This window comes from Hylobates moloch, unplaced genomic scaffold (assembly GCF_009828535.3).
Source record: "Hylobates moloch isolate HMO894 unplaced genomic scaffold, HMol_V3 SCAFFOLD_16, whole genome shotgun sequence".
Lineage (NCBI taxonomy): Eukaryota > Metazoa > Chordata > Mammalia > Primates > Hylobatidae > Hylobates > Hylobates moloch.
Window position 1 is genome coordinate 30,444,900 of NW_026652291.1, and position 26,035 is coordinate 30,470,934.

The 26,035-nt window shown below is 53.7% G+C and overlaps 1 protein-coding gene across 2 annotated transcripts; it reads left to right on the top strand.

Annotated features, from left to right (window-relative positions):
- Nucleotides 1–10,470: 10,470 nt before the first annotated feature.
- Nucleotides 10,471–23,646, top strand: PGF (placental growth factor). 2 transcript variants are annotated; one of them, XM_032180297.2, is made up of 7 exons: nt 10,638–11,065; nt 12,284–12,326; nt 16,717–16,913; nt 17,687–17,763; nt 19,866–19,895; nt 19,999–20,061; nt 23,534–23,636. In XM_032180297.2, exons 1-7 carry the CDS (start codon nt 10,991–10,993, stop codon nt 23,559–23,561), a joined length of 513 nt encoding a protein of 170 aa, XP_032036188.1. In that variant the 5' UTR covers nt 10,638–10,990; the 3' UTR covers nt 23,562–23,636. The 2 variants fall into 2 exon arrangements, with proteins under 2 accessions (XP_032036189.1, XP_032036188.1); XM_032180298.2 differs by lacking the exon at nt 19,999–20,061 and having other exon boundaries at nt 10,471–11,065; nt 23,534–23,646.
- The last annotated feature ends 2,389 nt before the right edge of the window (nt 23,647–26,035 follow it).

A 26,035-nucleotide genomic window follows, 5' to 3' on the forward strand; every position in this document is an offset into this window, starting at 1 on the left:
GATACTTCCCAAAAGTCAAGCCTAACACTTTCGCTTACACCCAGACCCCTAAGGGGTCAGGGATTGGCCAAAACTTAGTTCCAAGGCCACAGCCAGCTCCAAAGAAGGCTGAGAAACAAATTATTTTATCAGGATGACACTGGGTCCCATCCCTCTCCTCCCACGGTCACTGTCCTGATTCAGGCCACTCAGCTCTGCAGTAACCACAGATCTTGCAGTGATTAACCTGCCTCTGGGTACAAACCTCTGGTACAAACCTGCCTCTGGGACAAACCCTTCACCTGTCCTCAGTTGTTTCTCCAAAACACACATCTGGCTATATCACTCCCCTGCTCAAGAACCTGTGATGGCTCCCTGGAGCCCTTGGAATAAACTGTGAACTCTCAGTCTGGTCTTCAAAGCTCTACACAACCTGACTCCAGCCAGCCTCACCTCCAGGCATAGCCCTTCCCCTCCCCTGCACACAGTCTAGCCCCAACAGATTCCTAGATGTTCCTCAAATAACCCATACTGTGTCCAGCTTCACTCCTTGACTATAATGCCCTTTCTGCCCTTCTATTCCTCATAAGCTTCAATCTGTCCTGTAAGATGCTACACAAGCATTACTTTCTCCAGGTCACATCTCTCTTGACCCCTTTCCTGCTCCCACTGTTGGCCTCCTCAGAAGTCTCCCGAACACTCTTGTCTTCCACACGCCTGAATGTGCTGCAGAGGACAGGCCACCCGGAACGTGCAGACCTGCTCAGCTGCCTGCAACCACAAGTCTGCGTCAGAGTCCCTGGAAGCTCTTTTTTGCACAGACTTGGTATTAAACCAATGTTAAGCTGTTCCTCCTGGACTGGAAGCTGCTCGAGAGCCGTCACTGTCTTGGTGTCCCCAGCACTGAGCCAGAGCTGGCACCGTACAGGGTTGAATGCAGGAAGAACCCATAGAACACTCAGTTTCTTGTCTCCTTCCTCCTTAGCTCAGGCCACCCCTGCCAGGAGCTTCTGCTCTTTGTCAGGGATAAAATCAGAGCCTGCCACGCAGGTGCTCTGGTCCTGTGGAATCACCCACCCTGGCCTCCCTCTCTCTGAAGCACAGAGGACAACTGACCAAGCTGTAACGCTCCAAGGGATGACAGTAAAATGGAACAGATCCAGCTCTCCCAGCGTCCTCACCCAGATCCATGCTGCTCCAATTATGAGTTTAGTCCCTACTGTCCCCACTGACCTCCTGCTCCCTAGCAGAAACAGTGTCACTCCCAACAAGCACATTAGCCCCTTGCCATCCCCCAGGCTCCCCGGATCAAGATGAGCACTGAATCTCCTGCCAAGCGGAGACTCCAGACCTTCGCCCCAGTGCCAGCTCCGGGATGCCGAGTGACAGCCTTCGGGGCCAGACTGGCTGCCTCCCGACTCTGCAGCCTTTGGACACAGTATGCGGAGGGTGAGGGGCCACTTCCTCTGCCTCTGAGACATGGGAGGACCCCAAGCCCCTCCCACAGTCGCTCAGGGAAGTCCTTCAGTTACCATCCAGAAAGCAGGCATTGCTTCCCTCCCCCACCCCCCGCCCCTGTTTGGGGAAGTCCCCTGAAGAAGACTTTAGTCACACTGCCACCTTGAAGACATGCTGGGGCATTAAGACCTCCTTCTCCAAGAAGCCTCAGGCCCTGGTCCTGGGGCCCATCTCCTCTCCCTTTTCACAGAATCTTCTAGCAGGGCTTGGATGCCTTCCCTAAGGGAAGGGATGGTCAGGATTCCCAGGCCAGGGAGATCCAATATTTATTTTGATCCCCCACCTTTATACACACATGCGCACACGCAGCCTAGCATCACCTTCCCCACCGTTTATGCTCCCTTAGCACTTTGTATCTTGGTTGTGTTCATCAGAGGCTGATTCATAATTATCTGTGGTTTTCTAGGAACTAGGACCACCTCTGTCTCCTTATGTGCCTGGCACAGAGAACAGGCCCCACGGACATGGGCGCCCTCTTCTCTCTCATCTTATCCCCAGATCCTTCTCTATGGAGAAGAGGGTCTTGGAGGTTGGCTCCTCCCCTTGGAGGGCCGAGAAATAACCCAGAGACTCTCCTGCTCTGGGATGGCTTTCCTGACAGGTGACCAGGGTGAGGTCTGCTAGAAGCTTGGAGGAAATGCATTTTCTCCCGGAAATAAGATCACTGGAGTTGTTAAGCATTTACAACGTACTATGCTGCATGATTGGCTTCCTCTTTCTTATTTAAGCCACACAGCCCGCCCCTGAGATGGGTTAGGAAGCTGCAAAGACTTGCCCAAAGTCACACGGCCAGTAAGAAGCAGGATCTTAATCCCTCCCCGACACTGTCTCCTAGGTCAGCCTCAGCTGATTCTTGTCCATTTCTCTTGCTTCTGTTACTAGCGGGCTGCGGGACCCAGGACCTCGCATGAGTGACTTCACCTCTCTCGACCTCCATTTGCTCAGCTGAAATGTGGGCACAATAATACTTCCCTTGAAGGTGGTTGAGAAATTTCCAAGTATTGAGCATGTTAAGCAGGGAGCCTGCACACAGTAGGTGCAAACGGCAGGAGCTACCACCTGCCAGCATCTCCCAGGCCTCCCCAGTGGAGTGGGGGCAGAGGAAGGGGTGACCTACTGCCCCGTCTGAGGAGAACCACCCAGCTGTCAACCCGAAGCCGGACCGCCCCGAGCGATCGCAGGCTCTCCATTTCTCCAAAGGCTCCATTCCTCATCACAGCCAATTAGTTACAAATAGCTTCCTCTCCTCGTATATCACTTACACAACAGACAGAAAGGGGTGATTGTTCCTGAGGAAGAAGGTCTCCCTGGGCCCCTCTCGCCAGAGCGGCTGAGAGCTGCAATGGGGATGGGAAAGGGGCTTAGGAGAAGAGGGGCACAGTCCCGGGAACTAAGGATGTGGTGGGTCCCAGGCAGGTGGGAAGGGACTGGCTGAGTGTCCACCCCTGGTGGGCAACAGACAGGTAGGGGTCCAAGGCTTAGAAAGGGCCCTGTGTTGTAAGAGCAGAAAACGAAGATAGCTCAGAGGCCTCACTCCTGAACAGCAGCTCACCAAGCCATCCCCAGCTGGGGAGTGATTGCCACCCTATGGGGTACCTGGAACACAGCAGGTGCCCAGCCTCTGGATTTCAGGAGAGCTTTCTACACCACTGGGATACAAACACCCTCTCTCAAATCAGCCATGGCTGGCACTCCAGTCCTCCAGTTTTCTTTTTTTCTTTCTTTTTCCTTTTTGTTTTTTGTTTTCCGGAGACAGGATCTCGCTCTGTCGCCCAGGCTGGAGAGCAGTGTTGTTGTGTTATCACAGCTCACCGCAGCCTCAACCTCCTGGGCTCAGGCAATCCTCCTACCTCAGTCTCTTGAGTAGCTGGGACCACAAGAATATGCCACCATGCCTGGCTATTTTTTTCTCATAGAGATGGGGTCTCACTATGTTGTCCAGACTGGTCTCAAACTCCCCCCAGGTTTCAATAAAGCCCAGGCTATTGAAGCTGGGTCCTGGAGGAGCCTGGGAGGAGACTCAGTGTTCGGGAGGCTGTCTGGACATGAGTGTAGGACGTGGCTCCCAGAGCCTCCTTATGTCCTTGATGGTCCTTGACTTTGCTGCCACCATTAAGCCAGGTCCCTAAAGCTTAGGGCCAAGCATGCACAGAGTCCCCCTTTGTCACCGCTCTTAGCACAGCTGAGACCAGCTGGCATTTTCACAAAGGGCTTTACTAAATACTAAGGGAGAACAAAAGGGAAATAATTACAGAAAATACGAAAAACCCAGCCCTGGCTGCCAAGTTCCCAAAGTACAGGTTTCCATTCCTTTGGTGATGACACGTCGCCCCAGAAGCCTGGGACAAGGCCGTGGGCACCTCGCCTGGCTTCCCTCGTTCCCAGCTCTTGTGGCAGATGCCATCTTCTTTCCCACCCCTGGAAACACTTGGACACCCATGGGCTCTTCTCCCCGCCCCCTTCCAACAGGGCCCCACCCCAGGCCTCCCACTGGGTTCTGGGCTCTGGCCTGAGACATAAGCCGTGTCCCCTGGTGGCTGGTGGGGCTGTGGTGACCAACCCAGCACATGATTACACAGTAACAAGAGGTGGTTCTCCCACACTCCCCATCCCTCACCATCAGAGGGGCCCACCCAAGTTGAAAGTTCTTGAGTATGGGGCCTAGGAGGGGGCACCTCTGAACAGCTGAAGGGCACGTGAGTAAGGGAGGGCCAGACTTGGGACATTTTCCCCAAGGACTAGTTGGGGAAAGGACTAGTCTCTGAGGATTGATCCAACTCAAAACATATCAGTTAAGGCCTACTATGTCCCAGGCACTGAGCAAGGTGTGGAGGCTACAAGGGTGAACAAGAGACATAGTACCTGCCCTCTTAGATCTGGGGAAGGACTAGTCTCTGAGGATTGATCCAACTCAAAACATATCAATTAAGGCCTACTATGTCCCAGGCACTGGGCAAGGTGTGGAGGCTACAAGGGTAAACAAGAGACACAGTACCTGCCCTCTTAGATCTTACCATCTTTTAGGCAAGACAGATAAGCAACTGGGCAATTGTGATACTGAAGGCCAGGTGCCATGACGGAGGGGAATTCAAGGTACTGTGGGAACCTGGACCAGGGATGTCTTACCCAGTGCTGGTTGCCAGGGAAGCCATGGACTCCTGCCTAGAACAAGTGCATAAAGAGAAGAAGAGCTCAGGATGGAGGCTGGGGTGGGTCCACAGGAAATCGCAGCCCAGGAGGCAGGGCGAGAAGGCAGAGGAGGCCAACCAAGCATCTGCTTGCTAGCAGCTTTGAGTAGCTGCTGGCTATAATGCAGGTTCAGTCTATAAAGTGAAAAGGCCCTTGGCCCAGAGCTGCCCACTATTTCCCTTTCTACCAGCCAGGAAGGGGAAGATTTTAATCCCTGGATGCTACACTTCTCAGAAACCCAAGTCCAGGACTCAGGAACGAGGTCAGAAGCAGAGGGTGTTTACCCAGGACCACTTGAGACACCTCTCCAGAGGCAGGTGCTGAATTGTCGTTAAGAGAGGACAAGTCATCACTGGGGAAAAGTTCATAGGGCCAAGACGACAAAGAGGCTAGAAAATGGGAAAATGGCTAGAAAATGGGGAAATGAGTCAGGAAGCTGAAAGCCTACAAGCTGGGATGGGTTGGGGCAGGTGTTTCAGGCTAACACCATGACTAATAGTATGGGAAACTGTGTTTGCAGGATGCCTTGGGGGCCAGGGGCTGGCCTGCAGACTGGAAGCAATGACTGCTCAGGGTCCACTCGTTGTCGTGGCCCAGTGTTTCTACAGCCAGCCCCTCATGTTTATCTGTATCTGCCCGACGCCCCACGTAAGAGTCAGCTCCTGAGATCAGGGCTCCTTCCTTCCACACATCAACCATCCCAAGTTTGTCAAGCATTCATTCTGCTCCAGCACGGGGAAGACCCAGAAAAGGCTCAAGACATCAGCCCTCACCTTCAACATCCTTGCAGTAAGGTTGGGAGCTAGCGCTTAGGTTCATTGGAAAGACCGTTGGTAGGACTATAAATCATGCTGCTATAAAGACACATGCACACGTATGTTTATTGCAGCACTATTCACAATAGCAAAGAGTTGGAACCAACCCAAATGTCCAACAACGATAGACTGGATTAAGAAAATGTGGCACATATACACCATGGAATACTATGCAGCCATAAAAAAGGATGAGTTCATGTCCTTTGTAGGGACATGGATGAAACTGGAAACCATCATTCTCAGTAAACTATCGCAAGGACAAAAAACCAAACACCGCATGTTCTCACTCATAGGTGGGAATTGAACAATGAGAACTCATGGACACAGGAAGTGGAACATCACACTCCGGGGACTGTTGTGGGGTGGGGGGAGGGGGGAGGGACAGCATTAGGAGATACACCTAATGCTAAATGGCGAGTTAATGGGTGCAGGAAATCAACATGGCACATGGATACATATGTAACAAACCTGCACATTGTGCACATGTACCCTAAAACCCTAAAGTATAATTAAAAAAAAAAAAAAAAGAAAAATCTGCTTTGTGAAATAACACAGTAGTATTTGCAGGCGGACCTGGGGTTACTGACAAGTTTTGAAAGTGTCCATAATAAGCATGAAAACCTGAAAACCCTTACAGTGTTGTCACACGAATCAAACAATGAGATTTTCAGTGTCCCTCTCCAGCATTCAGGTCTGCAAAAAGTGAGCAGCGTGCTTGAGTCAGATGTGACAGTAGGTCCTAAAACTGCCTACCCTAAATTTATTAGCATGAAAAATAGAAAAAGTGTGAAATTTGAGATAGGGAAACCAAACTTTGCTCATAATATCAAACCATTTAGTTCTTACACAGTTGTGGCTCCTGAGAGGTTTAATACTGGCAGGTAGGAGTAAGAGGCACAGGTGTGTGGTCCTTCAGTGTGGGGTTCTTCTTTACACAGAAGTGTGTAAAGCCTCTTTCCCCAGAGATGCTCGTACAGTACCATCCCCAAGAAAAAGATGGTAATTCCAGCAATGGAGTAATCGTTGGAGGATATGGGATGTAGCCCCACGTGAGCAGATTGGCCTTTCTCCAGACCACGAGTTGAGAGAAGTTTCATTTTATAATTTGCATGCTGGATCATATTTGTTGACTGTTGCTGATATATTTACAGAAAAACATGTGCTTTATTTCCACCTTGGACCTTTATAAAATCTCTTGCAATTACTATAGTCGGTGATGGATAGTATTCTACCTGAAAAACTATTTTGTATCATATATTGTCTTCCAGTGTTCTTCGAGGGGACTTCTAATAAAGAATGTGACTCTGAAAAAAAAAAAAAAAAAAGAAAGACCTTTGGAGAAAGATCTCGGCTCAATCCCCATCACTGTTCCTTTTTAAGTAGCTAAACGACTATTGGAAAATTACATAAACTCCCTGGGCCTCCATCTTTCCATCTTCAAAATGGAAATAATTAAAACCTACCACTACAAGATTGTGATCAGAATTCAATGAGTCAAGGTGGTTAGAGCACCAAGCACACTGTTTGGCATATAATAGATGTTCAATAAATATTACTTCTCTCCCTGAAACAACAGCAAGGGATTGTGGTGATAAACAGTTAAGTGTTGAGTTCTGGGCACTGACTGCCACCCCCTAAGCACCTGGGTCTACTTCAAGGGCCTCAATGACAGTTGAGGATTGAGAGCCTGCACTGTGATGGTGAGAATTAGTGTTTGTGTGCACCTATGCAAATCACTCCATTTTCTTTCTCCACTGCCACAGGCAGAAGCATAAGATTCTTTATTTTCTATCTCATGTCCATGCTACAGGACTCTGCTCTGTAACTTTAGTTTGTTTTGGTTTGTTTTTTTGAGACAGAGTCCTACTCTGTCGCCCAGACTGGAGTGCAGTGGCACAATCTTGGCTCACTGAAACCTCTGCCTCCTGAGTTCAAGCGATTCTCCTGCCTCAGCCTCCCAAGTAGCTGGGATTACAGGCGCCGCCCACCACGTCCAGTTAATTTTTGTATTTTAACTAGAGACAGGGTTTTACCATGTTTGCCAGGCTGGTCTCAAACTCCTAACCTCAAGTGATCTGTCCTTCTTGGCCTCCCAAAGTGCTGGGATTACAGGAGTGAGCCACTGCACCCGGTCTAACTGTAGTATTTTTATTTCTCTAATACAAGTCAAAAATTAAATTAGAAATCGTGCTCAATTGCTACCATTTTTTGCACCACAGGTGCTTTCTCAGTCCTCGCACAACCCTATGAGGTAAGTACAGTTATCATTCCCACTCTTACAGATGGAGGAAGCTGGGGCTCTGAAAACAAAGGAAGCTACTTGAGGCGATGTGGCTGGTCAATAGTGGGGCCACTGTACAAAGGAGCATAGCCTGAGCAAGATGGCAAGAACCTGTCTTTACCAAAAAAAAAAAAAAGTTTTTAAATTAACTGGGCATGGTAGCGCACATCTGTAGTCCCAGTTATTCTGGAGGCTGAGGCGGGAGGATCCCTTGAGCCCAGGAGTTGGAGGCTGCAGTGAGCTATGATCACACCAGTGCACTGTAGCCTGGGAGAGAGAGCAAGGCCTCGTTTCTGAAAATTAAAATTTAAATTTAAAAAATTTAAAAAAAACCCAAGGGAGCAGAATTACTAGCACAGCTGCTCTGGACTGGATGTGAGCAAGAACAAATTTCGATTCAATCCGTGGAAATGTTAGAGTCTCCTTGGTCTCTGCCACTGAGCCTACCCTAGGCTAATTCATCTCACAACCCAGGAAGCTGGGTTTAGAAGGGTATGGTCCCCAATTTAGTGATGAAGGACTGAGGTGCACTTGTGGGAACCACAGACTTCGCCGAAGGTGTTGAGTTCACTCAGGAAAGAGAACTTCGGCATCCCCAGCCATCGGCATCCCCCCACTCCATGAACGTAAACTTAGAGAGACCCTCCATATCATATCCCTAGCACCTAGAGCAGTGCCTGGAGCATGGTAGGGCTCAGGCAATACGTGTCAAATAAAAAAACAAATTAATGAATACAGGCTGGGCGCGGTGGCTCACACCTGTAATCCCAGCACTTTGGGAGGCTGAGGTGGGTGGATCACTTGAGACCAGGAGTTCTCGACCAGTCTGGCCAACATGACAAAAACCCGTCTTTACTAAAAATACAAAAATTAGCCAGGCATGGTGGTGTACACCTGTAATCCCAGCTACTTGGGAGGCTGAGGCACAAGAATCACTTGAACCCATGAGGCAGATGTTGCAGTGAGCGGAGATTGCTCCACTGTCTACCAGCCTAGGTGACAGAACAAGACTCTGTCTCAGAAAAAAAAAAAAATACAAACTCATATACAATAGACACATCCCATGCATAAGTGCTAGAAACACTCAGTTATAGATAAGCATATACAATGAAGATACTCAAGCACACGCACACACACTTGTGCACAATACACACCTGTGCCCACATACACAAACCCATACCCAAACTAAAGACACACACAAACACACGTGTATGTATGCAAAGATGTTATGGGCAACATATACAATACAGATATGCACAAACACACACCTACTCACCCTCACACACATGCACAGTGACCCTCCACAATGACTCTGGGCCCAGGAAGGAGTTTGTCTACCCCAAGAACCCCAAGCTTCTTTGAAGCTTGTCAGGATGTTCCTTGCAGACCCCGCTTAGCTGGCTGGTGACTGGCCCCCGCCTCCTGAACCTCCAGGCTGAGGGCTGGCCAGGCAGGCAGGCTGCATCTCTGGCAGCCCCTCGTGGGTGGGCAGGCAGGCAGGCAGTGGATGCAGAGGTCACTGGGGTGAGAGCTGGGGCTGCCCTGGCCTCCCTGCTCCTGGCTGGAATGTGAGCTGTAGGGGCCACTTCCCAGGCCTCGCTCCTCCCCCACAGCCACCCACCAGCCCCAGGCCCAGCCAACTCGTGACTCCCAATCCTGCCAGGTTCCTGCAGCCTGGGAGCTGGACACAGAAGGCAGTGAGAGGGGTGGTGGTAAAGAAAGATCCAGAACCAAGGGAGGGCACACACAAATGCACAGAGAGAGGCATAGTCTTCACCCACAGAGACAGACATACACAAGCAGAGACAGGCAGGCGTGCAGACTCACAGTCCCACTGATACACATTCAGACACTTCCAAACACACCCAGATACACAGCGGACACGAACAAATCACACAAGCATACAGAGATACAGAGAGACCTGACCCCCACACAGAGTCGTATTTGGATGTACAGTAGTCACACGTAGTCAGACCACACAGAGGCTCGGACACACAGCACACGTGGATATTCACAGACTCGGAAATGCCCATGCACACGCGCAGATGCACACAGACCCCCGCGCAGCGTACGGTTCCTCCTCGGCCAGGGACCAGGAGGAGATGCCTGGGTGAGGCCACTCTCTACCCCAGGGGGCTGGCCCCGCAAGGAGGGCCTGGGAAGACTGCTTCCCAAGGAGGCAACAGGCCTGATCCTCCAGCCAGGTGCCCTGAGAGGTTTCCTGTGGGAGGCCCACTGTGTCCGTGCCTGGCTAAGAGGGTGGTAGGTCGGGTGAGAGACAGTTCTGGAGTCACGTAGGCTTGGGTTTTGTCTCTGCCAGTTCCTCGGACACACAGATGCGCGCACACACAACACACACACACTTTCCAAGAATGCCTATGTCCATTCGACATATACAGGCAGGGGTGCTCTCGGAGCCTCGGTTTCTTCATCTATACAACCTGGCTAGGAATCCCTTGGCCCCCTAGGGGTGTGGGCATGGCTGCCTTCCCAGGGATCCGGGACGGCCCTTCCTGCAGAGGCGGCTAGGTCATGAGCCTTGACGGCTGACGCTGGACTCCTGGATGCCCCCATCCCAGGTGACGGCCCCGAGAGCCGGAGCAGGGCTGTGGGCCCTGTGGGCGGGCGCGGCGCGGCCCGGGGAGCTGCGGGCTGGGCTCTGCGAGGCGTCCGGACCTGCCGAGCGCGCCTTGCACGCACTGCGGGCTCCAGCGCTGCGGGCTGGCCGGGCGCTGCGGGCTGGCCGGGCGCTCCGGGAACTCGGCTCGGGAACCTCGTCTGCGGTGGGCGGGGCCGGCCTGGAGCCCCGCCCCGGCTCAGTCCCTGAAACCCAGGCGCGGACCGGCTGCAGTCCCAGAAGGGAGCTGCTGTCTGCGGAGGAAACTGCATCGACGGACGGCCGCCCAGCTACGGGAGGACCTAGGGTGGCACTGGGCGCCCGACGGACCATCCCGGGACCCGCCTGCCCCTCGGCGCCCTCCCCGCCGGGCCGCTCCTCGTCGGGTTCCCCAGCCACAGCCTTACCTACGGGCTCCTGACTCCGCACGGCTTCCAGAAGATGCTCGAACCACCGGCCGGGGCCTCGGGGCAGCAGTGAGGGGGGCGTCCAGCCCCCAACTCAGCTCTTCTCCTCCTGTGCCAGGGGCTCCCCGGGGGATGAGCATGGTGGTTTTCCCTCAGAGCCCCCTGGCTCGGGACGTCTGAGAAGATGCGGGCCATGAGGCTGTTCCCTTGCTTCCTGCAGCTCCTGGCCGGGCTGGTGCTGCCTGCTGTGCCCTCCCAGGTAAGAGCTACCCCCATCTAGCCCGGCTCCCCTGACCTCCCCATCCCAGCACTGGAAGCATGGGACTCTGAAATCACAGACCCACTCCAGGGAACAGCAACTCCAAGGATGTCCACACACTTCCTAAAGGCCAGGCTGGACTTCTTTCGTTTGGGAAGAGACCTCAGGCTGGCTGTCCCCCACGTCCTGGGGGCTGTCTTGGTGGGGGGCAGGGAAGCCACAGGGAGGGAGGGAGGGAGGTTTCCTGTCTGGCCCCTGGAGCCCTGGTGGCTTTGCTAAAAGCATCTGTCCACTAATTCCAGGCGGGTCCCTGGCCCTGTGGTCAGGGTCGAGGCCCCATGGCCAACCAGGCGTCCCCAGGACCTCTGACCTGGCCTGGTGGGGGTGGCGGAGGAGCCAGCTGAAGAAGTTGATGGTGGGGAGGCTGGGCCCTGCCCCCACCAGGGCTCAGGACTGAGCCATGGGCTCCTGGGTGGGCTGGGGACGAGACAAGGGGTCTTGCTGTGCCTTTTCTCCTGGGTGGGTGGCCGGAGGTCCTGAGTGCAGGGCCTGGGGAAGTGAGCAGGGCCCTTTTCCCAGGAGCCGGGTGAGTCTGGCTGGGAGCCAGCTTGGGCAGTGAAATCCTGACAAAGCCAATGAACTGCCTTCCCACTGCGTTGTCCCGCTGCCCTGGGAGTCCCCAACCCCAGCCCAAGAGTAGGAGTGGGCTGGGCAGTCCCTGAGGAGTCCGAGCAGCCCAGCCACCCGCCTGCCTGCTGCAGGGCTGGCCAGAGGTGTAACGTTACCGGCTGCACCAGCTCATGGCGCCACCCGCTTCAGCCCCTCAGCTCCCACCAGCTGATCACCTCCCCCGGGCTCTGGCACCCAGCCAAGGCGGGCTGTGCAGGGCCCAGCAGGGTTGGCCTGGGGGCTGGGTAGAAGGCAGACCCGCAGGATTGGAAGATCTTTGGGATGCAGCAGGCCAAGGGTCTCCAAAAGTTTCTAGCCTCCCATCCTTTTCCAAATGAGGAAAACTGAGGCCAGAGAGGGGTGGGACCTAACCTACCCAGGGTCCGGTGAGTTTTTAGTTGTACTCAGGCTGCTCTGAGACAGGGCAGAGTGTGTGCAGCAAGTGGGAAGGAGCCCAGAGGGGCCCTTACCTTCTTGCCATCACACTTGGCTCAAGAGTGCAGAGCTCCAAGGTATCCCCGACTCATCTCTGCACTTTTCTGTCCACAGCAGTGGGCCTTGTCTGCTGGGAACGGCTCGTCAGAGGTGGAAGGTAAGCTGGGCAGGCTGGGGGTATGCATGCTCCCCAAGCCCCTCTCTTCCTTTTCTCTCAAGCCCAGGCGTGGCATGAAGCGTGGGTGCAGGTTGATAAAAGTTGGGGAGAGCCAACAAGCTAGACATGCTGGCTGATGACTTTGACAGGGCCTAAGAGATCCCTTCATGGTGACCCAGAGACTAGAGAGGTGTGGGCTGGAGTCACCAGCACATGGAGAGTGGGGCTGGGGCCAGTATAGCCAGGGTTCATCCATCTGGCTCAGAGCCCTTCCCCAGCATGATTTAAGGGTATGGATGGGGTCTTGGAGGACAGGGTGGGGAGTGAGTGCCAGGGGCCAGAATGGGGGTCTGGGAGCTGAATGCAGTGGGCAGTCAAGAGGATCAGGAATGGGTGAGGGGCCTTCCCCAGCAGCCCAGCCCTGGTGGAACTGCCGAGATCTGGCCATGCCTTTCCATTGACTATAAACAGACAGAACATGAGTCGTGCCCTCCCTGGCCCCTCCACTCCCCGCCCTGGTTGCATCGAGAGGGAATCTTCAAAGGGCAACGAGACATTTGCCAAAGAGACATACGTGCAGAGGCAGGAGGCCCATGCCAGGCCCCCTACCTCGCTCCTCCCTCCCTGCCTCTCCAAGACGTGCAAAGTGGCCACACACCACCGCTGAGGTTTCCCCTGCGCCATGGGAGAGTGGGCATGTAGGGACATGCACACGCACACGCGTGATAGCCATCTGTATGCTGGGAACACCCTCTGCTGGCCTGCCTGCCTGGCAGCCCGCCTCTCCCAGGCCTGGCTATACTCTGACACCTAAGGCTTAGGCCCCTAGACCCCTGAGCAGGTAGAGGAGGTAGCTACCCTTGACTTCATGGATGCCTCCCTTGCTGTGCCTTTGGAACCAGCACAACATTATGCTCCTTGGGATTTGGGGAAGGACCCATCCCCTACCTCCACACTATGCCTTTTTTGGTGCTTTTAGTGTAGGTAAAAGGTACCAAAGGTACCAAAGATGCCACAGGCCACAGGTACCAAAGATGCCACAGGCCACAGTTACCAAAGATGCCTTAGCCTCAGTTTTCTCATCTGTAAAATGGGAGCCTTAGACTACGTGATGTCTATGGTTTCTTCTTTTTCCGAGATTGAAAAAGGGACTTGTCCTCTGACTCCAGGGAGGAGAAATGGGTGTACATATCACCCAGGATTTGAGGTGGGGAGGCCTGGAAGTGTAGATTCATTAGGTCAGCTCTCCTGTCACACTTATCAATCAGGGAGTCTGCAGTCTGACCAGGAGAAGTACAATGAGCTTTGCACCCCAGCTCTCAAAATCTGAAAATGGCATCCCCACCTGTTAACACCAGAGCAAGAGACAGCATGGCCAGCCATGGGCGTTGATTTTTACTATTACTATTCACGGTAACAGTGTTAGGCATTTTCTGTCATTCTGCTTTGACCACAGGCTGTGAAGTAGGAAGGTGTTGTACTCCATTTTTACGGATGCAGGCCCTGAGGCTCAGAGAGGCTCTGGGGGTTGCCCCAAGCCTCTGACACTCCTCATGGATCTGGCAGAACCGAGTGCTCCCAATAGCTCCGTGGCTGAGTGGGCATGAGCAGGGTGTCCCTTGTGGCAGGCTGTCTGTGTGCCCTGCCAGTGACCATGGAGAGGACACTTGAGGGCTTGGGCTGGTGGCCAGTGGCTCTGCCTAGCCCTGTGGCCCGTCCCCAGTGCCCTCCACAGAAATTTGCTCTCAGGATTAAGCATTTCTCTCCTGGGGTCTCCCCCATCCCAGGTGGTAGGTAGGCAGGTGGGAGGCTCACTCACAGGGCTGGCGAGAGAGCTGAGGGCCCACTCTCGGCCTCAGGAGCAGCCCTGGGGACCACCCAGCCCTGGCAGTGCCCGAGAGGGCCACAGCTTCCCATTTCTCTCACCTCCACCCCCTCCTGGAGCAGGTCTGGGGCCAGTGGAAGTGCTCTCGGGGACAGCTGAGCAGAGGTCTTTCCTGAGGGACACAGCCCACATCTGGGAGCGGTCACTGTACTCCCTCAGCCCGGCCCCTCACCCAGCCCCTTTTGTTTCTCCCACACACCCATTCCGGGGCCTTCAGGGATGAATTGCCCTCTTTCCTGGTGGCTGCCAGGTACACCAGGCTCCAGCCTACCTCCTTCTCAGCCCTCCCCCAATGTGGTTCGGCCACAGGGCCGGGAAAGTGGCAGATTCCAGGGTTTCAGGGACCCGGAGTCTGCATGGTGGGATGTGGGGTGAGGAAAGGAAATCCCTTCTTCTGCCACTGAGGACCAGCCAGTTCTGCCAAAGGTGGCCATGGCCCCGCAGCCCAGCTGGGTGGGTGTCTGTTTGCAGGATGGGAGGGGGCTGGGGTGCCCCTTCTCTGTTGCTGTCCCCTCGCTGACAGCTGGTCCCAGGGCAGGAACCTGAATCTTCTGCGGTGCTTTGGCAGCTCATTATTCCTCTGCTGTTATTTATGTTTTCCAAGGTGGAGATTAAACGTTCAGAGTCACGTAGTGCTCATGAAGATTTTAAACTGAACACACAGCTCAAGGAGCTGGTGATAGGGAGGTGCTCTCTGACCCTGGATTGCAAAGGCAGGCTTCCCTGCACTTTGGGCGCCTTTGGAGAGAGAAGCCTTGTTTCCCACTGGGTTCCAGGGCAGTATCCAGTGGCGTGGAGTGGTAGTCAGGGTAGGCCTATGGATTCCCCCCACCACCAGCCCCTAGCCCAGCCCTAGTGCCCTCTAAGCAGAGCATGGCAGAATGGAGCAGCAAACAAGCAGATAACACTGTTTATTGCCTCTATGACTGCCTAGCCAGCTCCACATGGACATACCGCCTCTGGGTATTTTCCACCAGTTTGCAGCCTTTCCCGAGGGCCTCTGCTAGGACTGAAGTTTATTTTTCTTCCGAGATTACCAGGAGGCTCATGTCCTCATAGGCTCGGTGGAATGGACTTTGGCCCCTTCTGCCTCCTAGGCAGAGACATGGAAGAAATGAGGGGCTGCTGGGAGAGGCCATTGTTCCATGACAGAGGCTGCAGGGCCCCCAGCTCCCCATTCTTCCCCACTAGCTGACGATGACTATCAGATGCAGAGCAGGATGACCCAGGCCTGGGGGTGTTTCTCTGTCCATGGTCTCTGGGCTGGGCTGGGTTGCAGGCACTGATTCACAGGCGGTTGGTCAGAGAGGGAAAGACCTTAGCAACCATTTATTCCCAACCTTCTTTTTTCCCACCCGAGGAAACTGATCTACCCGGAAAGGTTAAGTGATCTCCCCAAGGTCACACAGCCAGTGTAGGGCCGGGACTGGAAGCCAGGTGTCTGACTCTAGCCACTCTCCCTGTGAGCCTCTATCTGGGGCCTGGTCCCAGGCCTTCCCCTGAAAGAGCAGCATCTTTTGAGGGATTCCAGATCAGCCCCCAAAACATCCCATTCACGATCGCCAGGACATCGTGGGGTCAGGGATGTCCCGGATGACCCTCAGTGAAATGTCATCTAATCAACCAGGAATGACTTAGCCTGTGTTTACGGGTACATCCATCTCTGCCCTCATGGAGCCTCGAGTTGGTTGGTTGTAAAGGAGATAAGAGCCACCAGTGCCGGAGATAAGGCAACCCCTTGAGGCCAGAGGCCAAGCAGTGCTCAAGGGAGGCTCATCTGTGTGCACTGGAATTGCTGGGGAAGGCTTCAAAGAGGAGATGGGGAGGCAGGTCATGGAAAATGGTGGGTGGGCTTTATTTGGATAGAAATGAGAGGAGGGGGAAGAAGAGCAGCTGTACGGGCTGCAGAGTGCACAAGCCAGAGCTGGGAGTGAATGTGGTGCTGCCGTGGCTCAGTGTGAGCGCTGGTTGGACTCAACGGAGAGGAGGGTCGGGCCACATTGCTGGATGTGGTCTTGGTTGCCAGGCAGAGGAGCTGGCACAGAGTGGGGCAGGAAATAAGGGAGCCGTGGAAGGTGTTTGAGCAGAGGAATAAGGGAAGGCCCACCCTCCCTGCATGACTCCAGAAATGACTGTTTTCTGCAAGTTCTCCAAGATGGAGGAAGCACCGGGTCAGGCTTGAGAAAGATCCAGAGGGCCCGGGCAGCTGCCTGGGCTACAATCCTCAAAGCTCCAGGGAGCTAAGGCAGACGTGGTTGCCTGAGTTGAGGACAGAGCAAAGCTTGGGACCCCAAGAGATTCTGTTCCATGGGGATTTCCATCCAGCAGATGAGCTAAGGGGCCCACAGGCATTTCGGAGGGATCACATTAGGAGTTCAGAGTTGAGGGAGCTCGGATGGGGCTGGGGGCTGAACCTGGAAGGCCAGCAGGGCCTTGGGAGCCAGGTTTAGGGCTTCAAGGGGCAGGTCTCTGCTGGCCTGACCCAGCCCCCTTGCCTCCTCGCAGTGGTGCCCTTCCAGGAAGTGTGGGGCCGCAGCTACTGCCGGGCGCTGGAGAGGCTGGTGGACGTCGTGTCCGAGTACCCCAGCGAGGTAGAGCACATATTCAGCCCATCCTGTGTCTCCCTGCCGCGCTGCACCGGCTGCTGCGGCGATGAGAACCTGCACTGTGTGCCGGTGGAGACGGCCAATGTCACCATGCAGGTAGGTCCACACCCTGCCCAGGGGGCCACCGAATCTGCCCACTAGAAGAGACCTGGAGAGGGAAGAAGATAGGCCCAGGTCCCAGGGCTGGAGCCTGACTCCCAGGCCAGTGCTCCTACCACCCCAGCCCAGGGCCCCTCCTTCCTGAGCCCTCCGATGGCTCTGAGCCCACTCATCTCCACCCCCACCAGCTTTCTTAGCCTCACGCTGAGTCCTATCCCAAGACTCAGGGTGTCTAGTTAAAGCTGGAAAGAAATCTGCTTGTATAAAGTCCCTGTTGACACCAGAAGCATTTGGTGCCTTTTCAAGCAAGTGCAGCTTACATGTCACACACGCAGTGGTTTACTGAGCACTTACTGAGTGATGCCAAGCACTGTCCTAGGCGTGCCACAAGTGGTGTGTCATTCAATCCTTCAAGGCTGGCGTCATTCCCATTTCACAGATGGGGAACTCGAGGTTCAGAGATGTTATTTCACTTGTTCAGCAGTTAAAAGAGTCAAGATCTGAACAGGGGTCTCTCTGACTCCAGAACATGAGCCCTCTTCCTGCGCTATTGCTGTGCTAGTGCTCCCTGGGTAGGGAGGGACAGGGGATCCCTCAGATCCCCATGCAGCTGAGAGAGCTGTTTGCCCCACCTTCAGAGTGGAGTGAGGGCCTGTAGTCCACAGGCTAGCAGGAAACAGAGTTGGGTTCTCCTTACAAGGAGAGAGAGAAGAGTGCCGGAAACTCATGGGCCACTCCCCAATCCAGGCATCACCTCTTTCTTCCTTCAGCTCCTAAAGATCCGCTCTGGGGACCCGCCCTCCTACGTGGAGATGACATTCTCTCAGCACGTTCTCTGCGAGTGCCGGTAGGTCTCCAGGGTGGGGTGGGTAGCAGGGAAAGGCCCCCGTCCTCTTAGCATTCTCAGCAAAGATGGATCCCAGGGCAGAGGCAAAGGCTGCTCATCCCTGCTGTGGGCTGCACTTTTTTCCAGACTGAGGGAGACCAAGAGGGCAGGACCAGGGGTGGCTACCATTCATTTTGTCCCCCCACGAGCCAGTTTTGCCGAGGGAGCTGGTCCCAGCAGCTGGGGTACAGCTGTTGAGATACCGCAAGGGAAGAGAGAGGGTGGGTCCCTCCCAGCCTCGCAGGGGTTCGGTGCGTGTCGTTCCCCTTCTCTGGGATGGGAGGCAGCTGCCACGGGCCTCTGAAAGAGGTGCCTGGAGGCAAAGACATTGCAAGTCTGAACTTCGTTCTGGGCCAAGCTGCGCGCCCACAGGAGCGGGCAAATCGGGCTGAGAAGCAGCAAGAAGGACAAGCTCGGGTAGGAGAAAAGGGGCAGAAGAAGAGTGACACCGTGGCTTCCTTGATGTTGCAGCACCCCGCTATAGCCCCTCCCAATCCGCAGAGCCTCTGACCACCACCAGTCTTGATGCCTGTGCCGGGGGCACTTGGAACATTGGTTAGCAGGAGCAACAGGCCTGGCACTGCCAACCAGGTTCAGGGAAGAGAGAAATGGGCTGAGCTGCTGCTCCTGGTACCACTGGGCCATGGATGAAGGCACCAGACTAGAAGTCCAGAGCCCTAGCCAGGGGCGGGAGGAGGGAAGACTACCACTTATTGTGTGCCTATTCTGTGCCTAGCCACGCAGGAGGCACTTGAATGTTTCTCATTTAGTCACATACATTTATTGAGCACCTACCGCATGCCAGGCATTGTCCTAGATGGGATGCAGTGGTGAGCAAGTTTCCTGCTCTCATAACAACCCTGGGAGGTAGACCCTATTGTCATCCCCATTTTACAGATGAGAAAATCAAGGCTCAATACAGTTTCATGATTTATCACAGCTAGTGAGTGTGGGAGGAGGGATTCTGAGCCCTGACCTAACTCGTAAGCCTTTGTTTTTCAGGCTACCTCTCACGGCCATGACCACTTTTCTAATAGCCCCCAGGCTTAGCCTTGCCTCCTGGGCAGGGCTATGGTTGCCCCTTTAGTTGGAGTGTTGGAGGCCCTGCCTCAACTTGTTTCCACCCATCCCTCCAAGCCAGAGCTTAGCCATATAACAAGAGCTCGGTAATGAACCCTCCTGGGTGCAATGCTGGGTGGTGACCCAGAGTCATCTTCTACATCCCCTTTGCCCTGACAGCCACTCTTTTGGGGCAGGCAGATGAAGAGACTGAGATTCCAAGAGTGTCTGTCACTTGCCCAATATGGAGAGGTACAACCAGACAGTCCCAAGATGCCCTGGTACCTTGCCCTGGCTCCCAAGGGAGGAACCGGCTGAGGGTAGCATGTCCTGGCCCCAAAGCTGACTGCTACCATGCTGGCCCATGTCTCTACCCACTGTTCCCAGGGAAGACTGAGGCCCTGTCCCCTGCCAGGGGCCAGGCAACAGGGACACCTTTCTTCTTGCTTCTGGGCCAACAGCCACAGCCTGGGAGGCAGAGCCCAGACATGCCTGGTGACTTCAGGGCTGATGCTCCCTTCCTTCCTCCCACCCCGTCATTCACTCCCCATGTTGTTCCGGATGGAGTGGGGGCTGTGCCCTGACAGGCAGTCAGTCCACTGTCTGGCCATCATCTCCTGTCCCTGAGGAAATTCCCAGAATTCACCTTGGAAGGAAGGGAAAAAAGCAGCAAAGAAAGTGAGAAAGAAAAAGCAGCAGAGAACAGACAGAAACGACGCCAGATTTGATGCCAAGAGGCTGAGAAGTGCAGAAGCGGGTGGCAGGGGTCCCCAGGAGGTTGATTTGTCCCTCTCGTGGTGGGGTCACTGGAGCCTGGAGTGGGAGCAAAGCCTTGAGGCTCTGGCCACCTCTCCCTTGCCAGCTCCATGCTACCCCCTAGTGGCCTCAGTGTCGGCTGCAGGACCAGGACTGGGGATGTCGGAGGGGACCTGTCCGGGTGGCAGGGAGCCCCACTTATTGCGTTCCTAACGTTCCTCAGCCCCTCTCTCCGTCTGTTTCCCTAGGCCTCTGCGGGAGAAGATGAAGCCGGAAAGGTAAGTGGTTTGGCTGGGGCTCGGGGCTATTCTCGGGCCTGCCAGCCTCTGTCCTAGCATGGGGGTCCCCAGCCACCTTGTCCTGACGCTTGGCTTATTGCAGGAGGAGACCCAAGGGCAGGGGGAAGAGGAGGAGAGAGAAGCAGAAACCCACAGACTGCCACCTGTGAGTGTGCGGGGTCCCAGGGATGGCGAGGAGGCTGGGCCGAGGGGTGCCCCGCCCTGCCGCTAGGGTTAGGTTGGGGAGGGGGAGAGGCAGGACTGAGGCCAGTTTTGGGGGCAGAACAGGGAGCCGCACCTCCTCAAGACTGTAGGGCCCAGGAAACATCAGTGGACCTTGATTTTTGTCCCGGCTTAGCCCTAGGTTTCCATTGACCTTGAACAAATCATTTCACCTTTGTCAGCCTAGCTTTTCTCTGTGTAGAATGAAGGGCAGGATGTCCAGCAAACATTCAGTCACTCTACAAACATTTACTGAGCACTTACTGTGTGTCAAGTACATCTGTGAGCAAACAAACAGGATTGCTGCACGTTAGTGTTTACCTTTTAGTGATTAAAAGTCTGTCATCAGCTGAGACGTTACCTGGGGCCACTTCCTAGTAGCCCCAGGGAACATATGCCCCTCTCCACTGGCTCCCAGGAGTATTTTTGCCTGTGGGTCCCCTTGCTTCTTCTAACCCACTTCGTACCTGGTGGGCAGCAGAATGGAGCCCCAGGCCTGAGTGTGGCTGGGAGAGAAGGATGAGAGAAGGGAAAACCCAAATCTGTGAGAGTAAATAGAAAAAAAATATTTCACATGCACAGTCAGTCACTGAAGAGGTGGCTCTCCTTCAAGGGCTAAGCCTCCCCCACGCACATGACTCCAGGAAGTCATTTCGTGCTGTGGAGTGGAGTTGACCCAAGTCCTGACCCCATGAGCCCCACTCCATGAAGACAGGGATCCTGGGGACTGCGCCCCCTAGGGGTTTATGCTCTCATCTCTTTTCTGGGCCCGCGTGGCAATTTGGGGAACAAGCTGGCAGGGAAGTCCATCCAGGCCCGCATTACCCGCCTGCAGCCCAAGGCAGAAAGTGTCCCGTGGCTCCCGTTCCCAAGGCAGCAGTCTTCAGACATTTCACTCGGGAATCTCCTGAAGAATTTCAAAAGTGGCCGGGCGCGGTGGCTCACGCCTGTAATCCCAGCACTTTGGGAGGCCGAGGTGGGTGGATCACTTGAGGTCAGGAGTTCAAGACCAGCCTGACCAACACAGTGAAACCACATCTCTACTAAAAATACAAAATTAGCTGGGCGTCTTGGCGCATGCCTGTAATCTCAGCTACTTGAGAGGCTGAGGCAAGACTATCGCTTGAACCCGGGAGGTGGAGGTTGCAGTGAGCCGAGATCATGCCACTGCACTCCAGCCTGGGTGACAGTCAAAAAAAAAAAAAAAAAATTCCAAAAGCCCATGTGCTCCCTTGCCCATTTTTAAGTTGACATTGAACATTTTCATCAGAATTATGAGTCAAGCCAGGCTCAGTACCTCATGCCTATAATTCTAGCACTTTGGGAGGCCGAGGCAAGTGGATTGCTTGAGGCCAGGAGTTCAAGACCAGCCTGGGCAACATGGTGAAACCTTGTCTCTACAAAAAACATACAAAAACTCGCTGGACGTGGTGCCATGTGCCTGTAATCCCAACTACTCAGGAGGCTGAGGTGGAATGATCACCTGAGCCTGGGAGGTCAAGGCTGCAGTGAGCCGAGATAGATCCACTGCACTTCAGCCTGGGTGACAGAGTAAGAACCTGTCTCAGAAAAAAAAAGTGTAAGTCATTACAAAGGATACAATTTCTGACATATTATTAATATTTTAATACAAAGCTATTACAGAACACTCTCCAGGTGTATCCTATTAAATAGGCCATTTTAATGTTATACTCACCATCATCCACTTTTAGGAAAACGAACAAGCAGGCCAGGCACAGTGGCTCACGCCTGTAATCCCAGCACTTTCGGAGGCCTAGGCGGGCGGATCACAAGGTTAGGAGATCGAGACCATCCTGGCTAACATGGTGAAACCCCATCTCTACTAAAAATACAAAAAATTAGCCAGGCATGGTGGTGGGTGCCTATAGTCCCAGCTACTCGGGAGGCTGAGGCAGGAGAATGGCATGAACCCGGGAGGTGGAGCTTGCAGTGAGCCGAGATTGCGCCACTGCACTCCAGCCTGGGCGACAGAGCAAGACTCCATCTCAAAAAAAAAAAAAAAAAAAAAAACAGAAAAGAAAAGAAAATTAACAAGCAAAAAAAAAAAATACACGAACACTTCCTTTCATAATTATATATTTACATTGTTTCTTTTTTCTTGGAACTTGTATTTCCATTTCACTCCCCACCCCCAAGAATTTCAGCCTATACACTAGGCTTTTAATTTTCAGAAGTCTTTTATTGATTACCTTGTCATATTTATCTGCCACAAAAAAATGATATATGAGTTTGAATTATTTTAAATTTCCTGTGAGCATAAACCTAATTTAAATTTTCTCCTGGAATAAATTATCAAAATAATTCTTAGTAGCACCATTTGGTCAAAACAGCACAAATACGTCCTATTTTAATAAATGTTCAATATAAAAATACAATCAATTTGATTGAGAATGCATCTCAACGAGATGGATGTGGCTACCTCGTTTCAGTTAGTGAATGAATCCATTAATGAATGTTACTTCCTGCCAGACTGAGACAGGATTCTGCATTAATTTAATTCCTGTTTATCATTTTTTTATTGATGAGAAGGTTGAGAAACCATGTTCACATAAATAAGTAAATGAGACTAGATGTCACTCAATTACTTGAACTCCTTCCTTCCAAGTTATTTGCCAGAAATCTCAAGGTGCTCTGCTAAGAACAAATTACTTCTCATGATATCCTGGCTGACAATTTGGTTAAGCTGTTCTTCGGTTTTGTTGAAAGCCTTTGTTACCCAGTCATTAGCCATATTTTCTTTCTCAAGACCTACATCAATATCTCAAATTGTTCTTTTTTTCATGTCCTCAGAATACTTCTACCTGGCAGCAAAGCACTTTATGAGGATTTAGAATGAGCAAGATGTGTTGTGGCCAGAGAAGCAGATCTCAGCCACTGCCTCACAAAAATAATTTTAAGGCAATGTAGACCTGGAGGCTGAAAATGGATTTCTTTAAAACCATCGGTACTCAGTCCTCACGTGCGTCTAGCGGTACCCATTCCCCTGTTTGGAGACTGCTGTCTTAGGGTAATCAGAGGCATGATTGCATGGAGTGTGATTAAGTTCAAATGTGGCTCTGTCACCAACTGGCCGTGTGACCACAGGCAAGCTTCTTCACCTCTCTGGGCCTCAGTTTCCTAATCTTCACAAGAATAATCAGGGTGCCTTCCTCATGGAAGGTTGTTGAGGGTTAAGAAGACAGTGCTTGGCACAGGGCTGGGCATCTGGGTAAGTGTTTGGTGAAGGGTAGCTCCCAGCTTCTCCTCAGCTTGAGGCAAGCAGGGACCCAGGAGCGCTGCGCCCTCCCCATGCTCCCTGCCCAAGCTCCTCTGGGCCTGCCCCCTCCTCCATAGGAGGAGACCACACCCTCCACAGTGTGCTGATACCCGCCCCATCTGTGCTTGGTCTCTGGCAGGTGCGGCGATCCTGTTCCCCGGAGGTAACCAGCCCCTTGGAGGAGAGAGACCCCGCACCCGGCTCGTGTATTTATTACCGTCACACTCAGTGACTCCTGCTGGTACCTGCCCTCTATTTATTAGCGAACTGTTTCCCTGCTGAATGCCTCTCTCCCTCCAAGACGAGGGGCAGGGAAGGACAGGACCCTCAGGAATTCAGTGCCTTCAACAACGTGAGAGAAAGAGAGAAGCCAGCCAGACTCCTGGAAGCTTCCGCTTTGGAAGAAGCAAGACACGTGGCCTCGTGAGGGGCAAGCTAGGCCCCAGAGGCCCTGGAGGTCTCCAGGGGCCTGGAGAAGGAAAGAAGGGGGCCCTGCTACCTGTTCTTGGGCCTCAGGCTCTGCACACACAAGCAGCCCTCGCTTTCGGAGCTCCTGTCCAAAGTAGGGATGAGGATCCTGCTGGGGCCACCACGGCCTGGCTGGTGGGAAGGCTGGCAGCCGGCGGAGGGGATCCAGCCACTTCCCCACCTTCTTCTGAAGATCAGAACGTTCAGCTCTGGAGAACAGTGGTTGCCTGGGGGCTTTTGCCACTCCTTGTCCCCCGTGATCTCCCCTCACACTTTGCCATCTGCTTGTGCTGGGACATTGTTATTTCCGGCCAAGGTACCCCCACCCTGCCCCCTCTAAGAGACACACAGAGTGGGCCCCGGGCTGGACAAACAGCTGTCTGGATGAGAAACAGCTCAGCCAGTGGGGATGAGGTCACCAGGGGAGGAGCCTGTGTGTCCCAGCTGAAGGCAATGGCAGGGGAGCAGGTTCCCCGAGGGCCCTGGCACCCCCACAAGCTGTCCCTGCAGGGCCATCTGACTGCCAAGCCAGATTCTCTTGAATAAAGTATTCTAGTGTGGAAACGCTGATCTAGGGGGTGTGTCTGCCGGGGCAGTGAGCGTCAGCTGGAAACGGAAGCCAGACAGACCCAGGGATGGGGGTGTAACAGGAACAGCACAGCACCTTCTCCGAGCCTCAGTTTCCTTATCTCAAAGACCTCGCTCAGGCAACGAGAGGGCATGTCACAGCTCACGACAACATGTTAGCTTGCTCCTTCCTTCCTCCTTTTGACAGCTGAGGACACTTAGGCCCAAGAAGGTGAAATGGCTGATGGAGAGTCGAGAGCACTGAAGTGGGGGTCAGAGGCCTGGCTTTGTCTCTAACTCACCAAGTGGCACTGGGCTTCCCTCTGCCTTCACGTTTCATCTCTGACCTGAGGGGCCTGGCTAGATGGCTCTTCTGGCTTTGACACATTTCTACTGGGGCCCAGGCTCAAGTCTCAGTGGCCCTGGGTGGTCACTGGAGACTGTTCCTATGGAGGCCACTTCAAGGCTGCCCCGGAGGTCGCCCAGCCTGCTCCTACAGCACCCTGGGGTTGCTCCTCCCCTAACGAGGAGCTCCCAAGATGTAGTTTTGGTTCCAAAGTTGAGGAGAGGCTGGTCCCAGCCACTTTTTAACAGCATCAAGAGCACAATCTCCTCCTCTCCCAGGGCTTAGGGCTGCCCCAGCCCTGTGCCGCAAGGACCCCCAAACTCCTCCGGCCCTCCCGAGAGACTTCCTGGGCTGGGTCTCAAGGCACTGAATGGCAGCACCTACAGCCTGCTCGGGCTGCCAGACAGATGCAGGGACCAGCAGATGCTGCCCAGATTTATCTGCCTTTTACCCCCTAGTTCCTTCTGTCTTCCTCCTCAGTGCTTTGGCAGGAAAAAAATAAATCTTTATTTTATTGTTTTATGTTTTTTTTTTGAGACGGAGTCACCTTCTGTCACCCAGGCTGGAGTGCAGTGCCACAATCTCGGCTCACTGCAACCTCCACCTCCCAGGTTCAAGCGATTCTCCTGCCTCAGCCTTCTGAGTAGCTGGGATTACAGGCGTGCGCCACCACACCCGGCTAATTTTTGTATTTTTAGTAGAGACAGGGTTTCACCATGTTGACCAAGCTAGTCTTGAACTCCTGACCTCAAGTGATCCACCCACCTCAGCCTCCCAAAGTGCTGGGATGACAGGCATGAGCCACCATGCCAGGCCTATTTTTTTTAATCCAAACCACTTACTATCAAACTCCCCTCTGCTTCTGACCTGCAAGGGGTGTGTGTGTGTGTGTGTGTGTGTGTGTGTGTGTATCTTTGATGTTATATGTTGTTATATGTATTGGGGGAAGAGAAGTTCCCCCATTCTCTCCTCAGCCTCACTTCCTCATTTGAGGCTGCTGAAGAGAAACCCACAGGGACCCAGGGGGACAAGGGCCTGCCTGGGGCTTTGAGGGGAGCTGGGGATGTCCAGCGGAGTGGGGTGGCCCTGCTGAGGCAGCTGTCCTTGGTGCCCTGTTCACTGAGGCCTGGGGACCCTGCAGGACATGCTGGTCAGAATGTGCTTCTGGCTGTGGTCATAGACGGGTGTGAGTCAGCCTCAGGAGACAATACTTCGCCAAAGAAATGCACTTCCTCTCCTGCCTCTCCTCTCTTTAGCTGC

Excerpts from the sequence above, each read along its gene's own strand:
- PGF (XM_032180297.2), top strand. The coding sequence starts at position 10,991 with ATGCGGGCCATGAGGCTGTTCCCTTGCTTCCTGCAGCTCCTGGCCGGG. Across the intron at positions 16,914-17,686 it reads CGGCCAATGTCACCATGCAG|CTCCTAAAGATCCGCTCTGG; the intron begins GTAGGTCCACAC and ends TTCTTCCTTCAG. Across the intron at positions 19,896-19,998 it reads GAGAAGATGAAGCCGGAAAG|GAGGAGACCCAAGGGCAGGG; the intron begins GTAAGTGGTTTG and ends GGCTTATTGCAG.